Source organism: Sminthopsis crassicaudata, chromosome 2, assembly GCF_048593235.1.
Source record: "Sminthopsis crassicaudata isolate SCR6 chromosome 2, ASM4859323v1, whole genome shotgun sequence".
Lineage (NCBI taxonomy): Eukaryota > Metazoa > Chordata > Mammalia > Dasyuromorphia > Dasyuridae > Sminthopsis > Sminthopsis crassicaudata.
This window is the reverse complement of record NC_133618.1, coordinates 345507144-345526390: the sequence shown is the minus strand read 5'-3', so window position 1 is coordinate 345526390 and position 19247 is coordinate 345507144. Positions and strand designations below refer to the sequence as shown.

At 32.5% G+C, this 19247-nt stretch overlaps 1 protein-coding gene across 4 annotated transcripts in view; it reads right to left on the bottom strand.

The window, feature by feature from the left end:
* The window catches only part of ATL1 (atlastin GTPase 1), a 103134-nt gene that overhangs the window by 12810 nt on the left and 71077 nt on the right, over positions 1-19247 (bottom strand). For 3 of the 4 annotated variants that reach the window (XM_074290658.1, XM_074290659.1, XM_074290662.1), the window contains 5 exons: positions 14157-14295; positions 10176-10303; positions 6620-6676; positions 6338-6409; positions 5306-5737 (listed from right to left, as the gene is read on the bottom strand). In XM_074290658.1, coding sequence (XP_074146759.1) covers positions 5306-5737; positions 6338-6409; positions 6620-6676; positions 10176-10303; positions 14157-14295 — 828 coding nt within the window. Of the gene's footprint in view, positions 1-1067; positions 4089-5305; positions 5738-6337; positions 6410-6619; positions 6677-10175; positions 10304-14156; positions 14296-19247 lie in introns of those variants that run through there. The other variant, XM_074290660.1, reaches the window with a different exon arrangement.

The window sequence follows — 19247 nt, the reverse complement described above, 5'->3', positions numbered from 1 at the left end:
TGTGAACCAGAGTTATTCAATTATACCCAGTTAAACTGTAGAGGCACTGAATGTATTTATTTTCCTCAGGAAATTCTCAATTCATATCATTAATTTACTTGGATTATCTCAGTAAACAAGTGAAAAAAATCTAAAAAAAACCAAAATAGACTAAATGAACAAACTTTATTAATGATATTTTAAGAGAGTGAACTAAATACAAAGAGTTGAAAACTTCATTGGAGTCCTGTGATTCCCTATGCAACTCTCTCAAATCATTGTTTTCTAAACCTTCTCATATCTTTCTGTGTTTGGAAATACAATGTTTTGTAATGGTGGTGTATATATAGTCCTAAAATAGCAAATGATAGCAAAGCCCAGTTATGTGATATTTTGTATATATGTAATAGTATTACCAATGCATTTGATGTAAACTTAGCTAAAGAAAATCCAGTTTGTAAGAGTTTCTCACATGCTTTTGATTATTTTGTAAATCTTTAGCAACTACAATATAATTGACTTTTTTTGATTCTAAGGGAGGATTGTGTTATTTACCTCTTAACCATTTATCCCCAAAATATCTTGTAAATCTGTATCATCTAGGGAGAACCTTAGTTTATTATTATTTTTAGAATATGCCCCCATAGTCTAAATTATTGAACACAAAGGATTAACCTTCAGTTGGCATCTTTTGATAAATCATTTTGACCTGCTTGCCTATTATTTTTCTGTTGTCATTAAGGCAACTATTAGTAAATCTTACTGACATTTACCTTTTTAGTTTGTTCCAACCAATGAATGCAAAATGATTATCATTTTGTTTTTCAGACAGCTACCTTTTCAGAAATCTGTATTCTTTGCTTTTCTTTGAGTTTTTAAAAATAATTTCTTTATTTATATTGACCGTATAGTGAAAATCTCCATTAAATCATTCAAATATAAGAATCTGGTTACTACTGGTTATTTCTTGAGGATATTTTCCTTATATAGAGTTTGTATGTTTGTATGTAGACTGTTTGGGACATTCGTTGAAGACATTTCCATTTATTTGGAAAATTTTTTTGCCATCTAAAAAATCCTGTTTCTTTTTGTTTTAAATGAGTCCAATTAAACTTGCATAATAAATACATGAAATTACTTGATATAAACTTGTTAATTATAGCAAAAGGAAAAGGAAAAAAACAATTGTTTCATCTGTCTCTCTTAAAAAATTGAAAAAGTCTGAAATTTTTTGAAGAAATTGTACACATTTTTAATTTTCTCTTAATTAACTAGGAATAGTTTTTAAAGGCTGTGTTTTTGTTTAAATAAATGTGTGTGTGTGTGTGTGTGCACATGTGCGAACGCATGTATAATTATTTTCTCTTCCTAATGTTTACTCACTTTAGTACCAGATCAAATAAATGTGAAATTCTTGTTCAGTGACCAAAAAGTATATGTACTGCTAGATGAACTGACTTACTAATAATCTCAGTGTTCTCCTTATATAAATAAAAATAGAAGACAAATAGAATTTGCAACGATATGTAGCACTTCTAACTTGGTTCAGTTCCTGACAATCCAGAATATTTTCCTGTCTGCCCCAATTTCCCTCTTATTTTGGAATTACCATGACACACTCACTACCAGTTCCTTTCAGATTCTGACTCTACAGACTTTTTCCACATTGTCTCTGGAGTTCTTATCCCACTCTCTCCCACATAAGCAGATTTTCAGTTCTCTTTTATATGTTGTTTTCTATTTTAGAATATAAGCTTCTTGAGGGCAGAAGCTATATTTTTTATTTGTAATTATATTCACAATGCTTGGCACATAGTAAACACTTTAAATAGAAGGATGGTAGAAAGGGTCTCCTTAGAGAGGTTAAAAAAATGCTGCAGGAGTTGATTTTACACTGAATCTAAGGAAAACATAAAATAAATTCCTGAAACTTAATTTCATGTTGCAATGTTTATAAGCATTTGCAAGAATATCATAAAAAGAATCACAATTTATACAGCAACACCTGTTGAATAGTTAAAGAAATTCTATAATGATATTCTAAAATAGACCAAGAAATGCTTTGAAGTCCCTGAGTAGCTTCAAAGAAGAATAAAAGGAGGAAGTGAAAATTATGTTGAAAAAACATGATTTAGGAGTAAGAAACGAGTAGTTAGAGGCATGTAGACTCTAGAAACTTCAAAGGTATCCTAAGATCATAGGTAAAGAACTAGAATGGCTCTCAGAATCAGTAAATAAACATTTATTAAGCATTTTACTGTGTGCTAAGAACTGTACTAAGCTTTGGAGATACAACAAAAAACAAAAGACAGGATCTGCCCCTGAGCTTGCAATGTAATAGGGCTCTGGGGGGGAAGAATTGCATATCTATATAATTGAACAATCAAGGATAAATTGGAAATAATCAAACAAGGGAAGACATTAGAATTAAGAGGGATTAGAGAAGAAAGGGATTTTAGTTGGGATTTGAAGAAAAGCAAGAGATTGGAGATGAGGAAGGAAAACATGTCCTGTAAGGGGAATAGCCAATAAAAATATAGTGAGTCAGGAGATTGGAATGTTTTATTTGAGGAATAGAAAGGAAATCTGCATTATGGAATCAAAGAATAGTAGTTCATTAAAGAGTTATGGAACATTTTTTTAAAAGAAGTAATGATTAAAAAGCCATCATGGCTTTGTCAAAAATATGTTATGCCAGACTTGCCATATTTTCTTTTTTGAACAGGTCACTAAGCTAATAGGGAATATTTTTACTTAAGTTTTAGCAAAAAAATTTTTTTCTTTGGAGAAGTTGTCAGGAGGCCTCCCCTGAAGTGTCCCAAAGATCTGTGTTATCTTTTTAAAACACTTTTTAAAGTTACTTAGACAAAGATATAGATACCATATTCATTATGTTTTTTGATGACAAGCTGTGAGGGATGGCTAACACTAAATCATAAGAGAAAGGATCCCACGAAAATTTGATGGCTAGAATATTAAGCTGAATTTAATAAATTGAATTTTAATAGGGAATAGTAAAGTCCTATTACTTGTGCATTAAAAAAAAAATCATCACAAGATGGGGGAGGCATGGGTAGGAATCAGTTTACCTGAAAAAGACCTGTGGAATTTTAGTCTTACTATAAATTCTATTCATATGGTATAGTGGCTAAAAAAGCAAATGTGGTCATGAAACACGTTGAAAGAGTTCCAGAAATAAGATATTGTGTTCAGTTCTAGATGTCATTTCAGTGTGGACATTAATAAGCTGAAGAGAGTCAGAAGAATATGGTGAAGTGCCTTCACCGTGTCCTATAATGAGCTACTGAAAAAACCCTGGGCATGGTTAATTTGGAGAAGAGAAGACTCAGGGGTTTATGGAAATCATATTTCATTTATCTGAAAAGCTTTCATAGGGAATTTTCAGACCTAATTTTTTAAACTCTAGATGACAGAAACAAGAGCACAGAGTGGAAGTAATAAAGAGGTAGCTTCTTAAAAATTAGAAAATTTATAATGTCCAAAAGTGTAATTGGCTTCTTCTGGAAGTAGGGAGTTCTCCTTCACTGGAAATCTTTAAATAGATAATTATTTGTTGAGTATGTTATGGTAGGGATTCTTGTTTGGGAAGGAGCTGAATTAGATGGATACTTAGGCCCCTTTTTGCTCTAAAATTCGGTGGTTTTATGAGAAATAGCTGGGGGACACATGCTTGCCAAAGGTGTTGATACTATTGAGGATGTAATGTGTCAAATCCAAATGGAAGAATGATTCTCTAAAGAAACTGAGGTCTTTCTTCCAGGTGCTCCTCCAAATGCTTCTATGTGCAGATGGTATTATGATGATTTTGTTAAGCCCCAGAACACTAAAATACCTAAAAGAGTTTATCTTATTTCCTCAAAAAAGTAATCTTCTTAAAGGCAAATACTATTTTGTTTTTGTCTGTAAATCTTTAGTACTTGACAGTGCCTTTCATATGGATAGTGTTTAATAAATATATGTTGAATGAATGAATTGGTATCCACAAAGGAAACAAATGTGGATGAGTAATAGTAACTATTGTCCAGGTTATGATATGATAGAGAATTCATACAGTTGGTCTTTCAGAACATGTGTCTTGAGCTTGCACACTATAAAGAAAGAATTGTGAAGGAGAAACAATGTAAAAGAAATCATCTAAGGAATACATAATTTAAAAAAAATGATGAATTGGTCGAATGATGGTGAATTTAAGAAGGGCTTCTGAACAAAGTTGGTTGAACATGAATTAAAGATACATAGAATATCAAATCCCTCATTACCATAAAGTATTGTTTGCCTCACTATATGGTTAATAATAATGTAAATGTTTAAAAACAGAGCTCTACTATTGTACAATATATAGATATCTGGCCTCTGAGTCAAGGACACAGGGATTCAAATTCTGCTTTTGACATATACTGGCTGTATGTGCCAGATCACATTACTTAATCTTGCAATGCTCCTATCATTTCTCCAAGACTATTAGTTACAGAACTGTTGTATTATCTCTTACACTAACAAAATCACATGTCCTGCTCCCTCTCCTATTCCACCCCTCTCCCGCCAAAGAAAATATCACAATAATATGAAACGGATTTCATGTACCAGACTTAACCTCTATAGTCTCTTCCAGCTATAAAGGTCTGTGATTTAAAAGAATTAAAAGTACTTCTGAAAGTCAGGAGGCTCTGGTACTAGTCTTGGTTCTGTCACTAGTTTTTTAACAGATACATCTCTTAAGTTATCTAGGCATTACAAAATGAGGTTTTAATATACTGATTGCTAAGTTCTTCTAATTCTAAAATTTGGAGTCAGTGTTACTCTAAAAAGCTGCAAGGGGCAAGAGGGGATTGTGATGTCATGAATAGACCAATAAGACAAAGACTCAGGTAGTATAGTCCAGCATTATATGGTAAGTGACTTTACTTCTCTATGTTTTAGTTTCCTCATTTACAAAATGGATGCATTGGTCTCACTGAATCTTCTCACAGTGCTGTAAATTGAACCAGACCTGTGATTTCATTGATATGGGGAATTTAGGGTAGGAAACTTTCTCCACCAATGCATATCTACTCATTTGTAACTTGTAGCCTTAAAGAGCTATCTGAGGAAATGATAGATTACCTAACATCCATAAATGAGGGTCAAGGCTTGAACACTGATCTTCCTAACATCAAGTTTAGCTCTCTATATACTATTCCCCATTGTCTCTCTTATGAAATATAAACAAGTAAAAGAATAGCTCATGGTCAATGTTTTTGGAAACAAATGAGATTAAAATGAGAAAGCTAATTTTTAACCAATAATATAAGTTAAATAATCCTACCTGGTCCCACAAAGCAGCAGCCACCTGATCTATTACTGCTCCCAATTCTCGGTATTCCCCAGAATAGCGGATGTATGCCCAGGTACACAGAGTGATAAGAGTCAGTCCCATGATCATGTTGCATAGGCTGGCTATAATGTCCAAACCAATGAATCCAGTCACACCAGCAATAACATAGGTGATAAAGATAACCACAAACAATGTAGCTGGAGTACGTGCTGCATGGAAGATGTTCTTGCTGTCATTATGTTTGATATATTGTATGTAGAGCTCATCTATTTCACTCTCCAGTTGTTGCAAGTAACGGCGGCTAAACTCCTCCCCACCCATCTTTTTGACCCCACGGAACAACTTTATTGATTCCTCCTTGAGTTCCAGGTGTTTGTTCTGCAGGTCAGTGGGTGCTAGAAATGGTTTGTCACCACCACAGATCTACAAAAGGTAGAAAAGGGTTGGGATTTAAAAAAAATTCAGGACAGAAACATGTACATAAACCAATATAACTATTCATAAATAACTGTCTTATATATGAGTTGGCTTATAGTGTTCATTTTTCATAGGCAAAATGGTCTGATGAAAACTACATCTTATAATAATCAGATTTTATAAAAAATTCTTACCATAAAGGGACCTTAAATTCTATGCCTCACACATTTTATGCCTAATATGTTATCTGTTGTACACAAGAATAAATATTGAAAAATAATTATGGGATAAGTAAGGGAATTGTTTTTCTAATAGTGCTGCTAGATCTACTCTGATCAGTGAATATGTTTGTACGCAATTTTCTCCTTGGTTTCTCTACCAAGGAAGATTATTTTTTCCTGTGGCTTACTTGGAGGTCTATAGATGAATAAGATGATTGAAACATGGCAAAAATCAATGCACAATATACTTAGCAAAGTGTCTGGTATATATAGTAGGTGCTTGATAAATGTTTATCAACTAACAAGGATAAGAAGGAATGCCTGAGAGAAATACTTATTTATCTTATTAAAAAGTATGTTTAAAACATTGCATTTTTATTCTTACCTCTTCCATTTTTTTGTTATATGTATCCTTGGCATTTGCAACAGCTGCTAAATTGTTAGCCTCGGCTGTGGCCTTTGGACAAAATATAAATATGTAAAATTTATTTCATATTTATTATATATTTTGCATGATAAGAACCTTGCCTACAGGAAAATAAACTTAATTATTTTCTATAGGACATTTTTACCACTTATTTTTGACCATAATATTAAGCATCAATGAATTCCAACATTTAAAGTATCTTAAAACAAGTTTGCATTATTTGGCAACTGAATAATTTACCTGCAACATTGATTTGGGATGGGGTAATTCTTCTCCTTGATAGATCTTTATATATGCCTATGAAATGAAATAAAAATGCATATTTAAATAAATGTCATTAAATACTTTCATCTATAACAATTATAAATTATATTTGTAAGGACTTTTCAACTTTTTTATTGAACAGAATCATAGAATATTAAAGCTGGAAGGAACTTTAGGTGTAATCTCATTTAACTCATACTCCCAAAAGAATGTCCATTAGTAAATACCTATCAAAATATCAACTAGCCATTGAGGGGGAATACACTGTCTTTTGAAGGAGCAGCACTACATTTTTAAGGTATTCTAATTGTGAGATGATGTATCAGAGGCCAAGCCTTTATTATATTTACTTCTGCAACTTCCACTCCAATGCTTTTAATTCTTCCTTTAGGGATCTGGTGGAATAAGCCAATTTTTCTTCTATGTGGATGTCCTTCACATATCTAAAGACAATCATCATATCTTACCTCCCCCACTTAAGTCTTCTATTCTCCAGTATAAACATCTTCATTTCTTTCATATGATCTTTATATATCCTGGACTCAAGGCCCTTTACTACTCGATTACCCTTCTCTTGAATGCTTTCTAGTTTCTTAAAATGTGATATTTAGAACTATACAAAATACTCATGATATAGTATGACTAATAGATAAAGAGACTGTCATCTTATTCCTGTAAGCTATGCTATTTTTTGTGCAGTGCAAGATGACTTGAGGATTTTTGTTTGTCATATCACAAAAGTGACTCATCCTGAGTTTATAGTATTTTTCATACAAATGGCTAACCATGCCTATCCCATTTTGTACTTGTGAAATTATTTTTGAAGTAATGTACAAGACTTTACATATATCCATATTAAATTACATCTTATTACACTTGTCCTGACATTCTAGTTCTTCAAGATCTTTTTGGATTCTGACTGTTTGATAAAGATGCCATTTTTGCCTTTATCTAAGTAAAGCAAAACAATTGATTGTGTCTTGCCAAAGGATTCTGGCTTGGATTAATGATTTGATTGTAGTTCTAGACCAGAAGGAAGAGGGGGAAAGAGGAGAATTCTAGCTTATAAAAACCTGAGAGTTATGATTATTATGCAAATGACTTGTACTTGCCTTTTGGCCTAACCTTCCAGAGATAAATATTTGGGAAATATATTGGATAGTCCCCACAAATTAGAATTAATATTCTTAACAAAGGACTAAGCCAAAGGCTGTTTGCCCAGATGACCCCTGTTCTTCATCCTGGTTGGGGAGTAACATGTTTCAAAGATGACACCCTTAATAAGAATCAACGTTATTTTTGCTTCAGTTTAGAATTATAGTTGAGATGGAAGTTGGAAGTGGTGGAGAATACAGTTCTCCATGAGAGCTAAGCCCAGGGAATTCAGGGAAATAACACATCAAGTGGAAATGTGGCATCAGCTAGCCCATCTTGCGTCAAAGTGACTCATGAGCTGCCTTGCTCCTAAATGTATACCTCTCTAATAGAGTACTTTGTATTTGCCTACTCTTCCCAAGATAGTATTGTTTGTTGTAGGCCAAGTTTAATTGTTACTTATTTCAGTTATGTTTGACTATGACCCTACTTGGGGTTTTCTTGGAAAAGATACTATATACCAAAGATGCTACCATTTTCTTCTCCAGCTACATCTTTACAGATGAAGATCTGAGGCAAACAGATTTGTGACTTGCCCAGAGTCCTACAGCGAGTAACTGTCTGAACTCAGATTTGAATTCAGAAAGATGAGTTTTCCTTACTTCAAGGCAGGCGCTTTGTTCACTGAGCCTCTTAGCTACCCTGTAGATAGATAGATAGTAGAAATGGGAGGGTTTAAGTTCACACTTTCCACACATTCACAACCATTGTAAGTGGAATAATTTTGTGGTCCAACTGTGGAGCTTTGAATAAGAATATATTAGGACTTTGGCAGAGAATCTCTTTACTAGTTGCTTGTAATTTCTTGCTGTTATCATTTTAGACTGCTTTCTACTCTGTGGTAGTGAAGTGGATTAAGTACTGGACCTGGAGTCAGAAAAAACAGATTTTAAATTTGAAATCAAGCACTTATTAGCTATATGATCCTAGCAAGTTGCTCAATTCCTACCAGCAAAAAACTGGAGGAGGAAATGACAAACCACTCCAGTACCTTTGCCAAAAAAACCTCATGGACAGTTGGTCATGAACAGTCAAGTAGGACTGAATGATTGAACAACAGGTTACTATGAGTGATGAAAAATGATCAAATATAGATCTTTTATTAAAAAAAAAGTTTAAGCATATAAACAGCATGCCATTGAATAGAGAATTGACCTCAGAGCCAAAAAGATTTAGATTGAATCCTGTTTCTGAAACATATTAGTTGTGTGAACCTGGACAAGTCACTTTAATCAAGTCACTACAGGAACTCTCTGTTTGAAGACAATTGCAGATGTGCATTGATAGAGGAATTCTTTACATCAGTGAAATCACACATCGACTACCCTCTTTCATCTCTCTCCCCTCAAGTCTAAAGAAAATCTATGACATAATATACAATGTCTGAGAATTGTTTAATATATTTCTTTTTCAATTGGAATTTTTTTTTTCCTGTAAGAATTGATAGTATAAACACCTCCTTGTTGTAGTTTGGGGGGAGAGAAAAAAAGGAGGATCCAGTATGTAAATTAGTCAATGAGGATCACGGGATCTAAAGACTGCATTAGAAAGAACATTGGATTTGGAATTAGAGGATCTGAGACTGAATCCCAATTTTACTATGTGAGCCTGAGCAAGTACCTTCTTCTTTTTTGTCTCAATTTTCTGATTTTTAAAATTAGGGGTTCAACTGAGTGATTGTTAAGTACCCAATTAACTCTTTTTAAATTAATTTTATTAAATCAGCCAATCCCTTCATTTTTCAAATGAAAATAATCATTCCCAGAGAGAGATAAAGCACCTTGTCCAAGATCACTCAACTAATTAGTAGCAGAATGGAGATTTGAATGAAGGCCTACTTCTGGTTTCTGTATAAAAAGTAGCAGGGTAAGAAAGAAGAACTTGAACTAAATAAGGAGAGGCAAATTTGGGAAACTGATTTTGGAGAGATTGAGATATGTAAAGACCAGAGACTGAACTTGGGATAAATTCAGAAAAATGTGAAAGATGAAAATTTTCAGGTCTATAAATGAAAACTAAAGGAAAAGGAGCATAAATAATAAATACTTAATAAATGTTTTTCTTTTATATTTATAAATTTAAAAATTTATTTATAAATTTCTTTTAATAAAAAAGAATAAAAAAACAACACTAGGAATGTTTCTAAAAATTTAATTTCACAAAGAAGGCTTTCTTTGGGAGTCTTTTTTCTTTTTCCTTAACTCTGCCCCACTCCCCACAATTTTTTCTTAATCTTTACAACTCTGCCCCACTCCCCCAAATTCTTTCTTTCTTAAATCTCTATAACACAACTCTTGATTCTTTACATTATCAAGAAAACTTATCAACACATGAACTGTAAGAAAATACAAATTCTTTGGAACTGAAGAAAAATTACCTTGAAGTATTCCACTAGACCTCGGCAGGTGATTTTATTTCCATTGATTTCTTTAACATCTAGGTTACCAGGACTAAGTAGCCAAGGGATAAATATTTTCAGGTTCTTAATGAATTCATCATCTATTTCTACAAGCAAAAGCAAATTCATAATTATTTAAACAAACTCCATGCAGATTTATGCTCTCTAAATAGCATTGTTACCACTTTATTTTTACTCTCAATTTTTTTTCCCTCAAGCAAAGCAACTAATAGAATAAGTTAAGTAATTCTAATAGATTGCCTTTCCTCAAGGGCATTGATGTTTGTCTTTATATCTTTAAAATCTCCTTATACTGGTAACTAAAAAATATTCATTGAACTGAAATCCCAGCTCCTATATGAAATTCTTTCCAGATTTACTAGACAATTATCAGCTTCCTCAGTCTAGGATCTGAATTTTTCACAGCTTTGTCCCTTGTTTCCATTCCAATTATATATTCATATCTTATTATACAATTACCTTTAGCTCACATATTCTAGAAATACATTATAGTCCATTTATATGAAAACAAATTCTATTTTAAAATTATTTTGTTGATTATGTGCATCCATATTATCAGTCTCACAATACTACTTTGGAATTCAATGACTTCTCCTCTCAAATGATACTATTTCATTAACAATATGAATGTGTATATGCTATATCATCAAATTGATTAATTTTCTATAGAGAGCTTTCTAAAAAAATTAACTTTTATATTAGTTAAATTTTATTAATTTTTCTTGTGTTAAGTAAATGTATGTTTTAATATCTTAATGTAGTCTTCTCATTCATATTCATCATTCTCTTAAATATTTAATAATGAATAAGCACACAAGGAAGTATACTTTATGAGAAAGCTAACATCCCAACTGAAAGTAATTTTCTCTTTTCCTTTATATTCTTCTCTTGAAGACTTTCTGTTCATCAGTTTATGAAACTATCATTTTAAAATGATGTAAATTCATAAGCTTATCATTAAAAATCTATTTGACTAGCCTCTTCTGTTCTACTTTTTTTTAATTCATGAAAGGCATGAATAATGATTCTAGTTAATATTTTTACACATTAAAATGTTAAAATCTCTTTAAAACTAAAGGAAATCCTACAAAAATAATTTAATTATCCCTACTTTTTGATCAATTAAATTACACTGCAGAAATAGATATTTTAGTCCTGAAAGCACCGTGTTTAAAAAGATTTTAATACAAATATACTGAAGTTATTACACAAATGCTCAGGATCAGAGTATCTACTCTTACATTAGAGTTTTTGCTTTTCATAGTTGGTAGTTAAAATAACAGGATCTTTTCAATGAATGTAAAAATGTTCCCAACAACTAATTTTTTTCCGTCATATATAAAGTCATCATTTAAAATACTTAAACCCTTTGACCCAGAGATCTCAGTGCAAGGGATGTGAGTTTAGGAGCACACAGCCTGCCTGTTAGTGAATAAAGGAGGACAATGGCAGAGACATTGAGAAGCTGACAATAAGTCTGCTTATCAGAGCATGGAAAACCTGAAACAGCTAACTGAAACAAGGGGCTTGGATTGATGATGTCAGTTCCAATCACCACTTTAAAAACTGAAAACTGAGGAGAGCTTTGAAGTGTTTTTACTCTTCCCAGTTCTGTCCCTGTATTTATTTGTTAACAGAAGTCTCCATATGACTTCAGTGCACTTTATTTAAATCATTTTTTATTTTGCTTTTTTTGTATTTTGGTTCCTATAAATATTCATGATCAATTATAAACGTTTGCATTACATATCTACATAATTACTTCCTACTAGGAATAGGATATCCAGCATTTAGGGTAACTAAATCTTCTTAGTGTTCAGACTTTAATTCTTTTCTAGTGAGCTTAAAAACTATATATGATTTTCATTAGTAACCTTTATTTTTAAACTTTTTAAGATAGAAAAGGAAAGGATTCAAATGGGCCATGGGGGCATGTTTATTCCTAAATTCATTGTTATGTATAGCCTTAGGGTCTTCATTCAAAACTTTACTGTCTAATATGGGCAGTAGAGGGATGTTTGTACTCTTAGGACCAACTAGTACCTTTGGAATAAAGTGAAATTTTGGCTACTTTTGTTTCTGAGTGATTCCTGGAAGTTATACTTATAAAGGGATGATACTGGTAACAGAGAATCCTGATATTTATCAAAGTTAGTATGAGAAAGATGGTGGAGAGGAGTCTGGGAGTTGCCTGAGCTCTCTAGTTTCCCTCTGAAAAATGTTAAATAAAGCCTCTAAATAGTTTCTAAATAGTTTCTGCAATGACAGAACCCACAAAAATTAAGAATGAAACAATTTTTCAGCTTAAGATGTTTTGTAAGGACTTTAAGACTTCAGGAAAGATCTGTGTTACTTGGATAAAAAGGGAGCATAACCTAGCCTAGGCTCAGTGTGGAAAATCTAGTGGGAAGCCTCCAGCAGCAGAGGCCTCTTGTCCTTACTCAGCAGGCTAGTGGTTTAGCAGACTAGTAATCTCCAATCTAACTGCAGAAGATAAATTGTGAACCCTTACATCCCAGCGCAAGAAGTAGGAGTAGGCCAGGCCAATCTAGTCTAGTGGGAAAACCAGTAATGCCTTCCACCCTATGGAGAAAAGCCCTGTTCCTTTGCAAAATAAGCTTGATAAAGTCTCCCCTGTGCTTCAGGAGCAAAGCCCAACTTTAAAGAATAATCAAAAAAAGCAAGAAGAGCCCTATCATAGAAAACTGCAATGGTAAGAGAGAAGAAAACAGAAACCCAGAAGAGGACAGCAATGGCAAAATGCTTACATGTGAAGTCTCAAAGTGGAATGTGAATTGGGCTCAAGCACAGTTAGTACAAGCAAAAAAATCTTTGAATTTAGAGTAAAAATAGTAATCATATCTTCTAGTTGCTTCAAGGTCTTTTGAATGATTTTTAAAGTTTTTTTTTTAGAAATTATTTTAGAGCAATTGTTCCAAAATGTTCATTATCTCAGATGAATTCTATGTAGTACAATGCAAATAAACCATAGCAATAAGAAAACAAATATGTGAATAGAATGGTTTAATTTGATTTATGGAGTTCCAAGTAAAAAAGTTAAGAAAAAATTATTTTTAGTGAAACAGTAGCTAGAGCATTACTATCTATGTGACTATGGCAAGGCCAACTGTTTGCCTCTGTTTTCTCATCTACAAAATGAGGATAATAATAGCACCTACTTCCCAGGGTTGTTATTAAGATAATGCAAGATAATATGTAAAGTGCTTGTCATAGTACCTAATACATATGTAGTAAGTATTATGTAATATTAGCTATTATTATTATTGTTATTATTTACACTGTCAATTACAACATAAACAGATGTCATATCTGGTTACTAGGATATAGTAACCAATCTAGTATAGTACAGTAGATTATTTTTTCTTTGGAGATTAATGAATCTTAAATTTAGAACATTATATTATAATGCCTCTATCAAAGAATAGCTCAATTAGAGATGTTATCCAAGAAAAATCTTCCTTTACTTCAGTTTTCAATAATTTGGCTTTTTGGTATTTGTTTGAAGAAGTTTACATTTAGTAGTTATAGAATGTTTTTCTGTGTGCATCAACAATTAGCCAATTTACATAACATTTACTTGACAAGTATCAAGCTTCTCTTTTGATGGAAATGAACCACCATGTTAAATAATTTTTCTCAAATGAGTTTGGATGCAAAACAAAGATTATTAATAAACTGTAAGTAGAATATGATTTGGTCTTGTATCTCAGGTGATCATATAACTTCGACAAACTTAGTTGCAGATTTGTATAAAAACTCTAGCAATGGTTCATAGATTTACCAATATTCTCCAGTCTCTTACTACTTCCTTTAAAGAAATTCAACTCCAGTGAAAGTTAGTAGCAATAAAACTAAGAGAGTTGCCTTGTTGGTAGAAATTATAATTTAATGTGTAAACATGTTCATATTACTACAGACCTTTGAGTTTTCCATTAAAATTTGGATTGGTGGCAACTTTTAGGCCAGGATGAGGTAGTAGAAAACAAGATATATTGGTGAAACAGGAATGGATATGTTTTCGTACATTCTGCAGTTCTTCATGCTGGTTCCCTGAGACCTGAAATAAATCATTTTGACATTTAATTGAGGGTGAAAATGTAGGACACAATTTAAAATTTAATCTACATTATTAACAATTTCTGCATCACTCAACAAAACAAAAACTCAAATCCTGATACAATGAAAATTTAGATTCGACTCTTTATGAACCAATTTTAATTGGGGCTGGCACCTCCATTGCATTTAACTGTGCCTTTTGTATCAGTTCATATAAGTCTTCCCAGGTTTTCTAAAACTATCCTGATTGTCATTTCTTATAGCATAATAGTATCCCATAATAATTATATACCACTATGTCTTTAATTGTTACATTTAACTATGGGAGAGAATTGGTAATAAGAATTTGGTGGTATCTTGCACTTGAAATTTGGTAGTCTGATTGATATGACACTGATCTGGTAATTTTAGGTAGAATTATAATTTTTGTTGTATTGGGGCAACCTATAGATTAATTAATATTTCTTCAATTGTTTAAATCTGTTAATTTGTGTGAAAAGCATTTTGTAGTTGTGTTCATATAGTCCTTGAGTTAGTCCTAGCAAGTAGACTCCCATATATTTTATATTATCTGTAGTAATTTCATTTTATTTATTTTTATTTTTAATAGTATTTTATTTTTCCAAATACGTACATAATTTTCAACATTCATTTTTGTAAAACTTTGTGTTCTAAATTTCTTTCCTTTCTTCCCTTATCTGACTCCCCCCCCCCCAAGATAGGGAGCTTTAGGTTAAATAAGTGTAATCCTTTTAAACATATTTCCACATTTGTCATGGTGTGTAAGAAAAACCAGACCAAAAGGATAAAAAAAACAAAAACAAAAACAAAAAACAAAAAAAAAACTACGAGAAAGAAAACAAATAAACAATCACAAAAAATGAAAATACTATGCTTTGATCCATAGCCCTCTCTCTGGATGTGATTGGAATTGCCTTGGATAACTGCATTGTTGAGAGTAATCAAGTCCATCACTTGATGGTTGATCATCACGTAATCATGTTACTGTGTACAATGTCCTTTCTGGCTCTGTTCCCTTCACTCAGTATTAGTTCATGTAAATCTTTCTGAGCTTTTCTGAAATCAATCTGTTCATCATTTCTTATAGACTAATAATATTCCATTATTTTCTCAGTTTCCAGTTCCTTGCTATTACAAAAAGAGCTGCTATAAACATTTTTGCACATATGGGTTCTTTCCTCTTTTTTATTATCTTTGGGATGCAAGACTCAGTGGTGAGTGCTAGATCAAAGGGTATACATAGTTTTATAGCCCTTTGGGCATAGATCCACATTGCTCTCCAGAATGGTTGAATCATTTCACAACTCTACCAACAATGTATTAGTGTCCCAGTTTCCCCATTCCCTCCAACATTCATCATTATTTTTTTCCTGTCATTTTAGTCAATTTGAGAGATGTGAGTTGGTACCTCAGAATTGTCTTAATTTGTATTTCTCTAATCAATGATGATTTAGATAATTTTTTCTTATGATTTGAAATGGCTTTAATTTCTACATTCGAAAATTGTTCATATCCTTTGACCATTTATCAGCTGAGGAATGACTTATATTCTTATAAATTTGAATTGGTTATCTATATATTTTAGAAACAAGGTCTTTATTATTGGCTGAAAAATTTTTTTTCTCAACTTTCTGCTTCCCTTCTAATCTTGGTTTTCTTGAATTGTTCTGCCTCAGTCTCCCTGGTTGAAACCCTCCTTTTCTGCCCATTAGAACTGAGATAATTAGGGCTGTGGAGATCTGACATTCCAAAAGATAAGAGTCCAGATGTCCTATTTCAGATACCTATTTGGCATTGTTTATAACTCTAAGTTTCAGACTTCCTGGCTCTAAGCTGGACACCTCCTTAACTCCCAGTTTGTAAGAATTTATGGTCCTACCTTCCACCCCCCCACAACCTGTCAGAACTGGATTGATGGCCCTTGCCAGCTCACCAGAGTTTGGATTCCACCCCCTGCCTTTGTTTAGCTACCTGAGCTAAGAACTATAAATATGTCATTGAGAACTCACATTTGCTGCTATATGCTTGGGACATCAGCCCTGGGGGCATCATGCCTCCAGCACAATCTCTCCCTCTCAGAAATCCAAATAAAATATTAAAAACTCTCTAATCTTTATCTTGTCTCGATTTCACCAGCATTACATTACAAATATCATCCTTCCATGTAGGAGTGTAAAAAGTTTAATCTTATTGAGTCCCTTATGATTTCTCTTTCCTGTTGACATTTTCATTTTTTTTTATTAAAAAATTTAATTTATGGAATAATTAAAGTACTTTCATAATATAGTATAATAAAAAAGATGTTTGGATTTACTGTTATGCCACAGTCTCCTTGAGCTGTTCTACCTCAGTTTCCCTCATTGTCCTGACCGAGTTTCCCTGAATTGTTCTATCTCAGTTTCCTTAACCATTCTGCCTCAGTCCCTTAAGTCGTAACTCCCCCCCATTCCCCCCCCCCCCCATTCATTAAGACTGAGGACCATTTGCTCTAAGGTTATAAATTGTCAATGGGAGAGGAGGAGCAGATCAGACTTTCTGGCTCCTAGCTCCTTCTGCCCCCAAGAATTTATGACACTGCCCCTCTAAAATATTCCAAAAGATAAGACTATCTTGGATACTTCACTGACATCTTTACTTCTGTTATTCAAACATTCTGACTCTGGCTTTTAGTAAAAATTTACAGCTTCCCCCCACCCCCATCCTGACAGAACCAAGGCTTCTAATTTTTCCCGCTCTTTTTCCTTTCCTTTGTCTGAAAAGCTGTAAAAGTGTTTATCATTCCCCCATTCATTACTGGATACTTTGAGACGAGAGTCCTGTCCAGTCAATTAAACTCTCCAATTAATAAAATATTAAAAAACTCTCTAATGTCTATCTTGCCTCAGTTTCTCTGGCATTACATTACCAACTATTATTTTAATGGGGCTAAGCTTCTAGATTATTGAATTTATTAATTCAACAAGGATGTCCACTATCATCAATATTATTGTTGTATTGTGAATGCTAGCAATTGCAATAAAAGAAGAAAAAAATAGAAGGAATCAGAATAAAGAAGGAGGTAATTAAACTATCTTATTTTGCAGATGATATGATAATATATTAGGAAAATCTCAAAGACTCATTTAAAAAGAGAGTTAAAACAATAATTTTAGCAAAGTAGCAGGATATAAAGGAAATCCACATAAATCATTAGCATTCTTATATATCACCAACAAACCCCCCAAAATAATTCTTTAAAATAACTCTACATAGTATTAAACATCTTGGAATACACCTGCCAAAACAAACCCAGAAAATATATTGTGAATTATAAGTAAGTTATAAATGTATAAATTATAATTATAAAAAACGTAATCAGATTTATATAATTGGAGATTTTAGAGACTTTTTTTTAATGAACTTAAGGAAAAATACATTATACCTATAATTTTCAATTTTTTTTTACTGAAATAAGTGTTTTACTTTACCAAAAAAAGCTTCTTTTGCATTTATTAATATAATCATGCTTTGTTTTAAACTTTTAGTATGGACATAATCAAATATGTTAATAGTTTTCCTTATGTTAAACAATCCCTGTATTCCTGATATAATCTTTCTTGGCCACAATATAAGATATTTGCAATATATTATAATATTTTATCTAATATTTTATTTAGAATTTTTGCATCCATATTCATTAGGGAAATTAATCCATAATTTTATTTCTCTCTTTTTATTTTTCTTGGCTTATGTATCAATTTGCTTTTCCTTGTTTACCTTTTTATGCTTCTGTTGAATCTTGTATTTGAAAGTCAAATTTTCTATTCAGCTGTTTTTTTTTTTGTTTTTTTTTTTTTCATCAGGAATTCTAGAAAGTCCTCCAATTCATTGAATGTTAATTTTTCTCCCCTAAAATATTCAGTTTTGCCGGAGGTAATACTTGTTTATAATCCTAGATCCTTTGCCCTCTGGAATATCACATTTATTCTGTCTATAGCTTGTTTGTATATATTTGTTTGCATGTTTTCTCCCCCATTAGAAAGCTTCTTAAGGGCAGGGGCTGTCTTTTGCCTCTTTTTTGTTTCCCTGTCTCTTAATACAGTACCTGGTATGTAGTAAGCACTTAATAAATGTTTATTGATTGATTATAGGAGAATAGGTACACTAGTGCACTGTTGGTAGACCTGTGAATTGATTCAATTACTCTGGAAAACAATTTGTAACTCTAAGATCCACTATTAGAACTTTAGTGATCAAAGTAATTAAATTTTCTCTCCACTCAACTGTCAAATTCATTTCCCAAATCTTAGGTATGATCTTGTTATTCCTCTATTCAATAAACTTCAGTGCCTCCTTTATTTGACTTTTAAATCTCTTCATAAATTTGCCCCTTTTAATTTTTCCATTTTCCTCATTTTATATTAATATCATGTATTCTGTGATCCAGTAACATTGCCTTCTTCTTTTCCTCACACAAGCTTCTCTATCTCCTGCCATTTTAAATGACTACCCTCCATATCTGGAATTCTCTCCTTCCTCATCTCTGTCTCCTGGTTTTCCTGGCTTCCTTCCTTTCCCAGCTAAAATCCTTCTACTAGTAGTCATATACCTTAAGGAATTCACGGGTGGAATAAAAGTAATCCAAGAATATTTATAATATCACTTTTTGGGGCGCAGTGGATAGAGCATGAACCCTGAAGTCAGGAGGACCCGAGTTCAAATGTGATTTCAATTACTTAAAACTTCTTAGTTGTGTGACCCTGGGCAAGTCAATTAACCCTAATTGCTTCAGCAAAAATAAATAAATACACACATGCCACTTTTTGTTGTGGCAAGGAACTGAAACAGTACAAATGCTCACTAATTGGGAAATGGCTGAATAAATTTTGATATATAACTGTAATACAATCTTATTCTCAATAAGAAATGAATGACAGATTCAGAGGAACATAG